Source organism: Anoplolepis gracilipes, chromosome 13, assembly GCF_047496725.1.
Source record: "Anoplolepis gracilipes chromosome 13, ASM4749672v1, whole genome shotgun sequence".
NCBI classification, from domain to species: Eukaryota; Metazoa; Arthropoda; class Insecta; order Hymenoptera; family Formicidae; genus Anoplolepis; species Anoplolepis gracilipes.
This window is the reverse complement of record NC_132982.1, coordinates 8,041,829-8,055,490: the sequence shown is the minus strand read 5'-3', so window position 1 is coordinate 8,055,490 and position 13,662 is coordinate 8,041,829. Positions and strand designations below refer to the sequence as shown.

The 13,662-nt window shown below is 37.5% G+C and overlaps 1 protein-coding gene across 6 annotated transcripts in view; it reads right to left on the bottom strand.

Annotated features, from left to right (window-relative positions):
- Positions 1 to 318: 318 nt before the first annotated feature.
- Serca (ATPase sarcoplasmic/endoplasmic reticulum Ca2+ transporting SERCA) overlaps positions 319 to 13,662 on the bottom strand; it is a 46,543-nt gene continuing 33,199 nt past the window's right edge. For 4 of the 6 annotated variants that reach the window (XM_072904833.1, XM_072904836.1, XM_072904834.1 and 1 more), the window contains exons 11-13: positions 13,483 to 13,616; positions 13,286 to 13,403; positions 8,395 to 13,164 (exon numbers count right to left, since the gene is read on the bottom strand). In XM_072904833.1, the coding sequence (XP_072760934.1) occupies positions 12,964 to 13,164; positions 13,286 to 13,403; positions 13,483 to 13,616 (453 nt within the window). In that variant the 3' untranslated portion in view covers positions 8,395 to 12,963. Of the gene's footprint in view, positions 4,793 to 5,144; positions 5,691 to 8,394; positions 13,165 to 13,285; positions 13,404 to 13,482; positions 13,617 to 13,662 lie in introns of those variants that run through there. The other 2 variants (XM_072904837.1, XM_072904838.1) reach the window with 2 other exon arrangements.

Sequence of the window (13,662 nt, the reverse complement as noted above, 5' to 3'; positions counted from 1 at the left end):
AGGAATTAAGTCGATTTTATCTCAAAAAGAATTTTTACTTTATGAAAAATTTAAATTCGAAACAATATCGAAAGTAATGCCCAGTTATTTTAATTAATTTATTAAATATAAATTTATTAATTTATTATATTAATTTAATATTAGAAATTATATGAATTTATTAAATACAAATTTAAAATTATATAAAGGCAATGCACTCATTTCTTCCTCTGAACAAAATAAAAACAAGTTAGTGTCATCTTTATAAGAATTAAAAAATAGATTGTTTTTCAAAGAGGGATCACGCGAGAGACGAAACGAATACAAGACTCGGTGGGACTCGATTATTTCCAAACCTTTATTCGTACAGAGCTGTCGGCGTACATTAGAAATGTGTAAGGTTTGTCACCGTTTTCGAAGAAAATAATGAAATTCGTTCTTAAGAGTATGCTCCAACGTGGACGATTCGAGCGAGAACGATTGGAGCGTCGACGCGGGCGATCGCCTCTATTTTATACGAATATTACACTCCACGATATAATAAGTTTTACGTACATTAAAAATGATGGACTTTAATTACAGGATGGGCGATTGATTTACGTATCTGTATGTACGTATCGATCAGTATCCCAGATCGAGTATCCGATACGTACGTGCACCTACGTAGATAGATTAGGATGACGATGCGAGCGACGTACATGTATGCACGGAGCAATTTTTTTTTTTTTTTTTTTTTTTTTGAGCGCAGAGAGATGCTCTCTTTTCTTTTTTTTTTATACATATATGTATGTACATAATATGTAACAGATGTATAATGTACATAATGATATACATATACATATATACATATATGTATATATAAATATGCGGTTTGCGACGAACAATGACAGTTTCTATCAGGATTCGTCGCGCGTGTAACTTTTACTTATCTTACTTTCGAGAGTGCCGAGAGTCAAAGTCGACAAGAAATCTCGCAGTCTCAGACGGAGATTCCTTAAACTTTGCGTCGCGGGTCGTTGATTCTTAATTATTAATTGCTAATTGCACGTATCGAGCGAGAGATGATGGTCGGCGACGTGACGAATGTCATGGACCGTGACGAGATGGAAGAATAATAGTAAGGGAGAAGTAGAAGAGGCCCAGGGAGCGCGTGGAAAGGGGCGGGAAAGTGGAGCAAAAAGAGAAATAGAAAAATTCAGGAAGTCATGGGACGTATAACACCACTAGAAGTGTCAACACACGATAATAAACACCGGGAGCGAACCGTAACGTGAAAGCAGCTAACGCGCGCCTCAATAACTCCGTTCGACGAAGCTCCGTTGACATCGCGTTCCTTATCACGGGTACAAGAGTGAATCCTGGAATCTGATTCACTTCGTAATATCGAGTGACGTTGTAGCACATTCGTTCCGAGACAGGTTTAAGATTGATTTTTAGAGACGAGACGCGGAAAAGAAGATTTCTCTCTCACGCAGAGAGCGAAGGGCTTACGCTAGCGATACTCGGTCGTCCAGCTCGGTGTCCACGGTTAGATATTAATTATCCTACATCGCTACGAGAACTCTCGTCAGTCTTAGCCGAGAAAAAGCCGAGGAGAGTCACAGTTGGACCAAGCGAGCAGAGATGGCTGTCTCTCTTTCTCTCTCTCTCTCTCTCTCTCCCCCTTTTTCTCTCTCTAAGTAACAATCAGAACGTCGCGAGGTGGCTAATTCCGCCTCTAATGTCACCACGAAGAATGGTCAACCGTGTAAATAAATAAGGAAAGAGAAAAAAAACTCACACGAACCTCGGCAGTTCGAATCCTTCTCGCTCGAAGAGCCCGGATCTCAAAAAAGGTCGCCCCGTATACGACAATATACAAGTACATCACTTAATCAGTGACGCATTTTAATGATAACAGTAATACTTAATGATAACAATATAGTATCGATGACGATAATAATAATAATAATAATAATAATAATAATAGTAATAGTAATAAGATATCGATAACAATAATTTATTATCGTCCGCAGCGACGACGCGTCCATCTGTGTGCGCTTTCTCACGAACAAAAAAATATATATATATAATATGTATATATGTATAACTATATATATTTTTCTCTTTATAGTATCTCTCCTCCGTTATATCGCCGCGTGTGCGCGCGACGGATATATTTACAATAATTACTTATAACTCGGGATTTACTGGACTCCCCGGTGGCGTAAGTTTCGTGCGTGTCCGGAGGCGAACCTTCACTTCGGCAAACGATTTATCGCACACGAGCCGGCATTTTTCCATCCATCGGGGATGGATTTTCGAAAACCGTCCTTTCCAAAATGGTAAATATCGAAGATGGCAGAGTGCTCTTTCAAAAGCACGGCTCCGGGACGGCTCGTGTGAGAGAAATATTTTCAGTGATGGCGCAGCGCGTTTGCGATCGGAGATCACAGACACGATCGCCAGCACGAAGGGCGAAGTTACTTTACTCGCGCGAAAGGCATCATCCTACGCGGCAGCCTCCAGTCGCGAAAGTTACGTCACTGCTCGAAAAACCGTGTCGTTTCGCGGAGTCACCACTCTCGATCCCCTCGTCGATCCGTTCCGAGAAACTCAAACGGCTCTTCCGCTCGACAGTCTCCCCTATCATCGTTCCCAGCATCCAGCTATGTAGCACCCTCACGTGATCGCGAATGCGCGCGGTGATGTGGTGCGTCGCAGCATCCCTTAAAGGGTCTATGGAGATCCAGAACGGTGTGCGAGTAGGTTTCTTCGTTCTTGGCGCGACAGGGATAGAGGCTCTCTCTACTTAATAGGATTGTCGAGATTCTCTCTTCCTTTCTCTCTCTTTCTCTCGCGACTGGATAAACGCGAGCGCGCGCGGACGGACTGTGACATCATTGAGCGTTCCAGGTACGGGTGACGGTCTTTTTCTCGTCGTCAAACCGAACGTTTCAAGCTACGAAGGATTATTCCGTCGTTCGTGGCTGACAGGGGAGAGACTGGGTACCTAATCTCCACGTGTGCGATTAGATACCTAATCTAACGCGGATTCATTCACGGGATAACACGGCGTCTCGAAAGTTAAAAGAGGAAGGGGAGAAAAGGATTCTTAATAGCGGGTGACCGTATTCGTTTCCCTCGGGGAGGAATTATCTTTTATGATAAGATCATTTACGCCTTTCAAAGATGACGATTCGCAATCGCTTCACACTCAAATAACAGTCGATTAATCACGTCAGGGTAATATATGACATTTATATCTTTCATTTTTTAAAAATAGACAGGCTTTGTCATACGCGTGTGTTATTAAGAGATAAAGATTGTTTTCATTCAGTTAGCTTTTTGATTGAAAATGTAAATTGTTGTCCTTAATTCATTTGTATAACCGAAGACACACGACCGCCGAGTTTGTTAGGGGGAGAAATGTAGCGCTCAGCGAGATTTTCATAGACTACAGACAGATATAAAAAAAAAAAAAAAAAAAAATAGAAAAAAGGAAGATAGAATACGCCATATCAACGAACTGATGTGAAAGCAAGCGCAAAGTGGCGAGAAGAAAAGCGCATCTAAAAGTAGATAAGAAATAATAAAATTTGATTAAATAATCAGTGCAAGCATTAGGAAAAGCGAATCTATTTTTGTATTAATAAGGTTTTTAAAAAAGCGGGCTATTATTTCATTCAGAAATACGATTTTACTTAAAACAATTTCGCTCTAAGATTTTGGACGTCGTCTCAAAGCATAAGTAATCTATTGACAGTTATTTGGACAAAAGAAAGGATTATTGGTTTGATTGGTCGTAAAGGGTTGCATTATATTGTGTTAACACGTCTTCAGAGCGTTAAGGGCTATAGGAGTACAAGGCAATGCTCCTCTACTTTCTCGCCATCATCTATATCACATTCTCGTTCCTCGCTCGGATAGGAAATTAAGGCTGAGTTGCATCGACGAGTTGAGTCAGCTAATCGTTTATTCGCGTTTCATTTAATACAAAGTGTTGAACGAAAAGAAAGAATGTCGTATATAATAAAGAATCGAATAGTGATTAATAGAGACTCTCTCTATTCATTCAGTCACTTTAATTATATTTCAAGCTCCTCGATTGGCATCAATTTTCTTCGGAAAAGATGTACGTATGTTGTCACGTGTGACAAATATTAATATTAAATACTACTAACTGTGTAACTCAAAATAAAGAACCGATCAAACTTCCTTCTTCAAAATTTTGCAATCACAAATATTCAATCTCTGTAGATAGAGAGAAGATAGCTCGATCAAGATTAGCGTTAATCGACGTTGATGCAACCGGCTCTAAGAAGGCACAGTCGTTGAGTTAAGAACGTTAATGCGGCTCTAGACACCGAAGGGACGAAGAGTTTCCCAAGCTGTTCGTTCGCTTCGCTTTCGCCGCAGGACGACGAACTCGATTCGAACGATCCTTTCGCGTAGCAATCTTGCAGAAAGGGAGAAGAGAAGATTGAAATGAAAAAGAAAGCAGCGGCGGCGAGGCGATGCAGCGATTGATCGGGGAGAATCCCCCCAACTGCAGATAGTCGCGACAGGTAACTACGTGGTTATCGAGTACGTTGCTGCTGCTGCTGCTGCTGCTGCTGGTTCTCTTGTTATTATAGCGATGCTCTACTGCGATGCTTGCAATGCAAGCGCGCCGGTTATTTCGTTCGTTTTGTCTGTGCTTTTTTTTCGGGCTGAGCTTGCTTTATTTTGCGCGCGCTCGGTGGGGCGGCGGCGACGGAGTGTGTGGGATTCGTGCCTGTCGACGACCCACTCATTTACTGGGCCTTCCATTTGTCGACGACCACCTCATTTACTGCAACATAATACACACGAGAACTATTAACGAGTGGTGGAGACCTAAAAAAAAAAAGAATGGTGTGGAGAACTAAAGTGTGGAAAACATTCGCAGCGTGCAAGGCTGGCTGTTTTATAGCGCGCTCCTGCATCCTCCTCTCAACATTGGTGATCTGAAACGATCGGTCCTCGGATTAATCGGACTAAATGGACGAGAATTGCTCGAACGAACGAATGTACGGGCTCCTTGCAACGAGGAAAGGTTACGAATTCGTTGCAGTTTTGCATCAACAAACTATTCATTTTCATAAAGACAGAATATTGTGTTTCGATGCGTTCTCCTTTCGATGATACAATAGTGACAAAAGAAATAAAGTGTACGAGAGTTTTAATTCGAGTAAAATCAATATCCTTATTTGCTTATCATCACAATCATAACATAATAATTAGAAACCTACGGACGCGTACAACGTAATAAACGAATAAAAGTATTAATTAAAGATGGACAAAGACTGCGATAATACTATAATCCTTCTAAGCTAGTCGTACATTCGTTCTCTTCCTTCTTTTGCCGATCATCTCCGGATCGGGAGATCGATCTTGGACATCCGATCGTCACCCAGACGAACGTGCAAACGCGGCGAGTGCGTGCGCGCGCGTTTGTGTGCTTGTGGCGGTGCGTGTGCTGGGGGAAGAGGGGATGCTTGGTTTCGCATTCTCGGGGGGGAGGGGGGGATTTTTTTTTGTTCTGTTATAAAAGACGTCTCCAGTCCCTCTTCGAGAGCAGCTCGAGAGTATAGTGTGAGTGCTGAGTCGCCGAAATTTCTCGGCTGCGGCCGATTATATAGGTGTCTCTCTCTCAAGATTCGCCCTACGCCCCCTCGGTCTTTATTTCGACGGCGTCACTGGCGGTGCCACTGCAATCATACGAGGGTAACATCGATTATTTCACCACACGCCAAGCTACTCTCGCTGGCTCAGCTACGGCAAGCCACGCGCCTCTCGTGGAGCCACTACGGAGCGGGATGCAGCTGCTAATCGATGCAAGCCTGGCGACGATGATGCGTTAGTACAGCGGTGTAAGTGTGTGCTTAATCATAAAGAGATTATATTTTTAGGATTTTGTAAAGTAAACATACATATGTACTTATGTATGTGATACGAATGTATTACGATAAATCCTCTTGGAACCTTTCAACTTATTGTTAGAATTTATATGGATTATATAAATGCAGGTGATAAGGATAAATATCTTATACATAATAAATGTAAAAAATATATATAGAAAAATCTTTGTCCATTACATCTATTTTAAATTGTGGAAACACGTCGTGAAAAAAAAAAAAAAAAAAATATCACAGAATCTTAATACTTCCTTCGATGTTTATAATTATAATATATATTAAATATGTTATAATAATATACAATTATAACACATTTTTAAGGATACATATACAGATATATATTATATACAAAACAAATATAAAATGCAATTTTGATCGGATGTAATTCGTGTGACATGTTTTGCGTTAGAACGTACAGTTAAAAGTTAGTCTCTTAAAGTGTAAAAATAATAGTCTTAAAACTTCAACATTACCTGTGTTATTCACGTGTCTGCAGTCGTTCCTGAAGTCCTTCCTTGTGACTGTACAGTTTGGCACACCAGCAGGCAGGGGGTTAGCAAAAAGGGGTGTCGAGGTCGCGTTGTATCGAGGGGGTGATGTTTTTCAATCTCCTCGATTTTAGGACTTGGGTCATTCCGGGTCGACAGTTATCACATCGGTCTTTTTTCCAGTGAATGCATGCAAAAACTCCAAAAACACAACTTTCCGTAGGAAAAAAGTGGAAGAGAGGAGAAAGGGAAGACGGAACACATAGTAGCCGTGTGATAATGGAAAGATTCGAGGACTCGTAATGTCGAATAAAAGTGATAATTCGGTATCACCGTTAAAGGTGTTTTATCTTCCGAAATCTTGATTTCGCATAAAGCAAGCTGTTTACAAGATATAGTCTCCACCGAGATCGAGAAGTCCTTGCGAACCTTTCGAGATTTAAAACAAACAATTCGCATAGGCTCCAACGATATCAATCCAAAAGAAATGTAGGTGTGATTAAAGACGAAAAATCAGGGCCAAACAGCAGGTGTAAGGGAGAGCATATATTCAAAATTAAAAAACAATTCTAATTACAATACCGTTTCGATCTTTCTCTTTAGGAATCATCCTCATATGCAAACGTTATAATTAAAACGTCATGTCAATACCATATTGATCAATGTCAATATCATTGATCGAGAGTCAAAGTAAATAAAGGTCAAAAGATATAAAATTAAAGATGTAAAATAACTATTTTAAAGTTACCCAAAATGATGTAGTAACATTTCAATTGTTATGCATACCATAAGGATGATCCTAAAGAGAAGGATCGAAATTCTGGTAATGTGATTAGTTTTTTAAATTTTGAATATATATTTGCTTCCCATTACAGCTGCTGTTTGATTCTGATTTTTTGCCTTTGATCATATATTTTCGAGATTTATTATATCGAGAAATTCTTAAAATTACTCGATAATTAATCCTTAGAATATTTATATACATAAAAGCAAGGGCTGCCTTAATCATTGGATGAGCGGACCGTAGACCTAATATTTCGAAATTATTCAGTAAATTGTCTGATTTTAATTTTGGACCTAAGAACTGTACTCTCTACAAAACATAAAGTCTATTTACATAACTTCGAAAAAATATTCTAAAAATTCTATTATATTATATATATAATTTATATATATATATAATTTATATTATAAATTATAAGATGAAATTTTAATCTTAGTTTCTTATTCATTAAATTACAAATAAAAAATATATTTAATTTATATTCTAAAATTAATAATAATTTATATTCTAATTTTATATTCACAATCAGCGTCGTACAATTTTGGCCCACGCTTGAATGTCTTAAGTCAGCTGGTTACAATGAGCATTCAGAATTTCGTGAAAGGGAATAACAGATAAAAAGAGAAAACGGCAAGAATAAGGTTTTTTAGGCATACTTAGAGACATAGAGTAACCAAACACTATTACGGTCAGCAGTATATTAAGTGTTCAGTTTTATGATAGTAAAATATAACGCGAGCGACAGCTGTCAAATTTAAGCGAAAGTCATCGACGATTGTATTAATAGGCTAATCATTAAGAATCGAAACACGCATATTAGTAACACATGATTCTTTTTATTATAACAAGTAATGCACTCTAAATCGTTCCATATCATCATCTATATATATATACTCTCACTTGTTATAATATCGTTCCGTACGATCTCGAATACACGACAAAAAGACGAATCAAAGACGATAAATAAAGAAATTATAAACGCCAACCAAAAAATGACGGTAATACATGATGTAATTATGTTTATTATATATAGATTGAATCTCGTAATCCGCGCAACAGTCGGATTCGTTTGGTGTATTTTTCTCTTTATTTATTTTTTTTTTAAATCTTTTTCTCACCTCTATGCGAATCTGATTACACCCGGAATCATAATTACCAGATATTCTACACCGCGAAACGCATCCGCGGCGAGTGTGTATACTTCAAATCACTCAATGTCATAATATTTCATAAGTTAATAATATTAATATTTATTCTTTATTATCGTTAAAGAAATATAGGTACTTCCTGCAGGAAACGTCGCGATTGTAGTCTCATCGTCGCTAGACACTGCGTTTAATTATTGACGTCACACAAAGATCGATGAGAGATATTTAACGAGATCAGCCACGAGTAACTTTAAGTTTCAGACAAGTTTTTTTTTCTTTTTTTTAATTATAATTAATAAATTATACATGACATTAAATGCATATACAAAGAGATACAATTATAAATATAAATAAATTTCAAATTCAGCATCAAAAATTAATTAAAATATGCATATTTAGATTGTAATTTTCGTTAAATAAACGCATCGATAATTGCATGATGTCACGTAGCGTTCCTTCGTCGAGATGGCACTACTCCGTCATTCTCGATCAACGTAAAATACAATACACACTCAAGTACTTACAGATATATTGTAGACGAAGCGGAGACTCGGACGCAAAAGAGCAACAAGCGACGAATTCCGAAGAAAATAGAAGCACCCTTTTTTTCTCGAAAATTGTTCATCTCTCTGTACTATTTTACTAGATTTTTAGCCCTTCAACGAGTTACGAAGCTACTTTTGGAAGCTTCCTCGAGATTCGTCGTATGCATTATCTCGCATCCAGACTCCCCGATTAATTTCGTCGAATTTATTGAGCGTCACGGAACTGCATTAGACTTTCCGTACCGGCATTGATCCCCACGCACGCGTACCTGTGCTAATTAACATGCTAACCGTCATCCCTCCGAATAAATATGTTCAGAATTCTGAGCTTGATAATTAAATATGATAATGACAAGGGTCGAAAAATATTTTAAAATTTAATTTTATGTTCTCTTTGCCAAAATTTGAGATTAATTAAATCTTAGTTTACTTTAAACTTTACAAAAAGGAGCCAAATCTCGAAGAAAGTGTCTTACATGAATAATGAAATATTATTGCATTGCACATTTTTAAAATAGTATTTACGGACGATTACAGCGGAGCAAAGTTTGCAGCACAGGTTCATTAGCGAGAGGGATACGCACGCCGGTAGTTTATCTCTCGCGCTAAAAAATAATTCCGTTTTACTCGGAACAAAACATTATTCGAGACACAAGTTTGTTAGTGCATAGCAGCGCTAACTCGTTCGGTCTGATTAAGTTTTAATTATGCCCATACCAAAGTATCACGCCTTAACCGTTGCTAATTAATTAATTATATTACACTATCGTGCCTACCGGCACGTTTCCTGAAAAGCGCCTGCTATGGCGCAATTAAATTATTATGCGTCGCGCGCGGAAAACGCAGCGGACGTGTCCGCTCCTCTGTGGAACACATCGTCAGTCTTGTTGCGTTTGCACGTGTCCGAGGAGCGAAGCACGTGTTGCGTCTCGCGCGCTGGATCGCAACCGTCTTACGGCGATCTCTACGAAGATCCGGATGAATCTTAGATCGTAAACTGTCGGTGGAAGTGTAAAAGCCATTCTCGAGACAATTTATCGTCGTGTCTCGTGAGAGTCACAAGAGAACATTGTTCTTACTTCTCTTGCGTCGACTTTCTCTCGGATCGGACGAGGCAACTAAACTTTAGAAATATCGTATATTATGAAGGATGAAGATTCTTGCTAAACGTGTCACTGATAAATGGGAAGAGAAAGAAATAGAGATTAAGACAAATGCTTTAACACACCGTTTAACGCGTCTATTTAAGATGCTTAGTACGTTTACACCGACAGAATACGCTCTAAGGGGTGAACTGACCCAAGCGGTCAGATGCATCAGAAGGCCCACGTACTCGTGACGACACCGATTATTCGTTTCGTGTGTAGCTAAGGCAGTGACCGAACTCGTTTGTTCATTCACAATCGAAAAATATTCTCGATTAATAATCAGAGATTGTCTTTCCCAATGGAAAAATTCTGAGGATCCGCGATGTCTGCATACTGGTGGTTTGAAATTATGATATACGTTAGAAAATAAATAGGAAGCTCCATCAGTAATTTAGACTCGGACAAATAAATTTTCCTTAACGAAATCATATCACAGTTTAATGAAGCAGATTCATCGATGATCCTTAATAAAATTTTTTATACACAGAGAGAAGAGAGCTACTAGAAAAAATTTTCTTTTTCCGCCAAAAAGTAGCTTTAACTGCTATGATAATTCCTGAAGTAGATATCTTCACTAACAATAAAAATCAATTTCTTTTATATTCTTCTTTTATATCCAATTTGACAAATTAAATTGCTTCCAAATTAAACATATTATTTTAATATTTTAAATAATTTATTATATATTCACATATATTAAAAGAATACAATAATTTTCTGAGAAACAATCTTCAATCCTAAAATATTTTTTTACGTATCAGTCAAAAATTATTATATTTATTTATATTGGTTCCCTTTATGTATTCATAAAATTTCATTAAAATCAGAATTTTGCGATTAGGAACATCTTTATAAGTTTAATATGCGCGTGCTTTTGAAACAAAAAGATTGAATGCAAAAAGCTTTTCGTGACGAAAACAATGATATGTGCGTCTATTTAATTATTTTAGTATCAATGATGAATTTATTAAAAAAAAACCTATGTCGTTTTATTAATTCTACCAGCAACGTAACCTGATTATTGTTAATAAAAATGGTTAGTCGATCCCGATGTTAAATATATTCGTGTTCGGAACACTGCATTAATAATAATGTATATGAACAAATGTACTAGAAAATATGGACTGCCTGCGTTTAAGAAAAATAATGAGATTAATTATATTATTCCTCTGTTTGCCTTATTCTACACTTACGAATCTCTGCAGTCCATATCCGGAAATTAGCGATACGCGAATCTATGTTGTACTGCATAAATCTTTTAAATACATAAATCACACACACATATCTATGTATGTATGTATGTATATATACATAAATAATAGATTACACACATAAAGGACAGACGCTGTCGCAAATCAGGATGAAAAATTAGAAAAAATCCTATTGTGCCGATTACGATCGATGTCAATAATCGTCAATTTGCAATTATTTAATTTAAAAAGAAATTCAATTATAGATATTTATAAAATTTTATTTTACGACTTGTCGCGCTCGTAGATAGATTAATACAACATATAACTTGATAAGCTCTGATAAATATAGAGTTAATTCATAAAAACATTGGAAATCAAGTTTTCAACTTAAATGATTGAAGAAGATATCTACTGAGCGCGTAATCTTTGAAGAACGTGTAAAATTGGATCGTTCGTTAATCGTGGCACAGCAGGATACATTATAATTAAAGAGAATAGATTACAAGAGAGGATCTTAAAAGAACATGCTGTTAATTTTACCGTGCATGGATTATCTCTACGGGAAGGAAGACACAGTATGCAGAATACAAAATGAGATCCCGTTAATGCGAAGTTCTTGTATTTTTTTGAAATTTCAGCAAACACTCAGACAGCTTCGGTTCTGGCTTCGGAGTTGAAACAGGAACACCAGACACTAAGAATCCATCAATAAATGTGATTTATAACAAGCAACATTGAAAGCAACGGGAAAGAAATGTAAGCGGAAAATTTCTAAACCGATTGTATATTAATCGCGTAAACTGAATATTATGCTAATTTAATGCGTGCGTAGTGCATTATATTTAATCTGAAAATAAAAATCAGGGGAGGTCAAATATAATATAGCCACTACTATAGGAATTATTCATTCCATCCGCGTTTCTGCCGAATGTTTTATTGTCTTCGTTATGTAAACGCGCCTATTACTTTAAGAGGATGACTCTGTTCACGTCACGAATATACTATCCGTGCCAAAGTTATTCTTGGTACGATTATAACAGGCTGTATTTTGTACTTTTAAATTGATCAATTATCATTACACCCCGCGAGCATGCACAGATATAAAAATTTATGGGGAGAAACGCAGATGGAGAAATGCGTGCAATGAATCAACATGGGTCTTAACTACGTTGGTGCGCTGTAGGACTGGTGCCACAATTTATCCATTTTGTTAACCATACCGAAGAGTGCATAACGTTCAAGAAAAAGAAAAGAAAAGAAAAAAAAAAGATGCAAAAATAATAGTGCATAAGACAAGGATTGAGACATCATCAAACACATCTACATCAGAAAAAACATCTACGAACAATTTCATATTAATTGCAGAGGAAATTCAATGTTCAAAAGGCACTCGTAGAAAATAATTTAACGATCACAATCTTTGATTTACGCTGGGGTCTTTCTTTATAGATCACTCGATGCCACTCAAAACCCGTGATTGTTGAGCGACGTCGGGATACGGTGTGTGATGCGGGCATGGTGGGCCTTGGTGGCGTTTCATATACATATGGTTGTACTAACACCATGCACAACAGTCAAACTTGTTAAAATCTCACTTGAACGCACTCTGTTAATAACTTATCTCGCGCCTTCCCGCGTCACGATGGGAAGAGCTTCGGTTAAATGCAATTGCGAGTCCAAAAATTTATAATCGCGGATGCTTTTCCATAGGAAAAAAACATCATCTGCTAGATTAATATTATTATTATTTCGCGGACGTTCTATATGGGACAGATATGCAACAGTCCAAAGAACACAGCCCACATTAGAACGATCCAATGCACGGTGTAAATTGGATTCTCACCGTCTGTGATCTTTCTGGCAATGAACTTCAAGGTTTCGTCGAGAAGTACCACTGGAATGGAGAACTTCATAACGGTAAGCCATTCTTCACCCGTTAACGGGGTCACTTGGAATACGGACTGAAACATTAAAGTTAACGGTTTTTCGAATTCTTGGAATTTATGTGCAAATCTATACACTTTGAACTGCTGAAAACTTAAGACTTTTTGATCATTCATTGCAGTCTTGATATGTACTTACCGAAAGAACCTCGATGTACAAGATGACGAAATGGAGTGTGAAAGAAAGAGCCATGGAGGCGATGAGCCACAAGTTGGACCAAGGTGGCATAGTGATGAGCGACTGATTCTCAGACAAGCTATAAAGGAGGAAACAAATTTTATTATAACCTTGAAAACATAATTCTTACACATATTGTGTAACAAGTTTTTTCTCACCTGTTCATAGCATTTAACATTTCAATAGTGACCAACACAGAGAGAGCCATAGTCATGGGATGAGGGTCAGAGAAGATTTTGCAATTAACACCCTTGAATTCATCTCCGCCACCAAGACACGCCAAGTGATGAGTCTATATTTTGTGTAAATAAGTGATATCGCATTAGATTTAGAAGAAA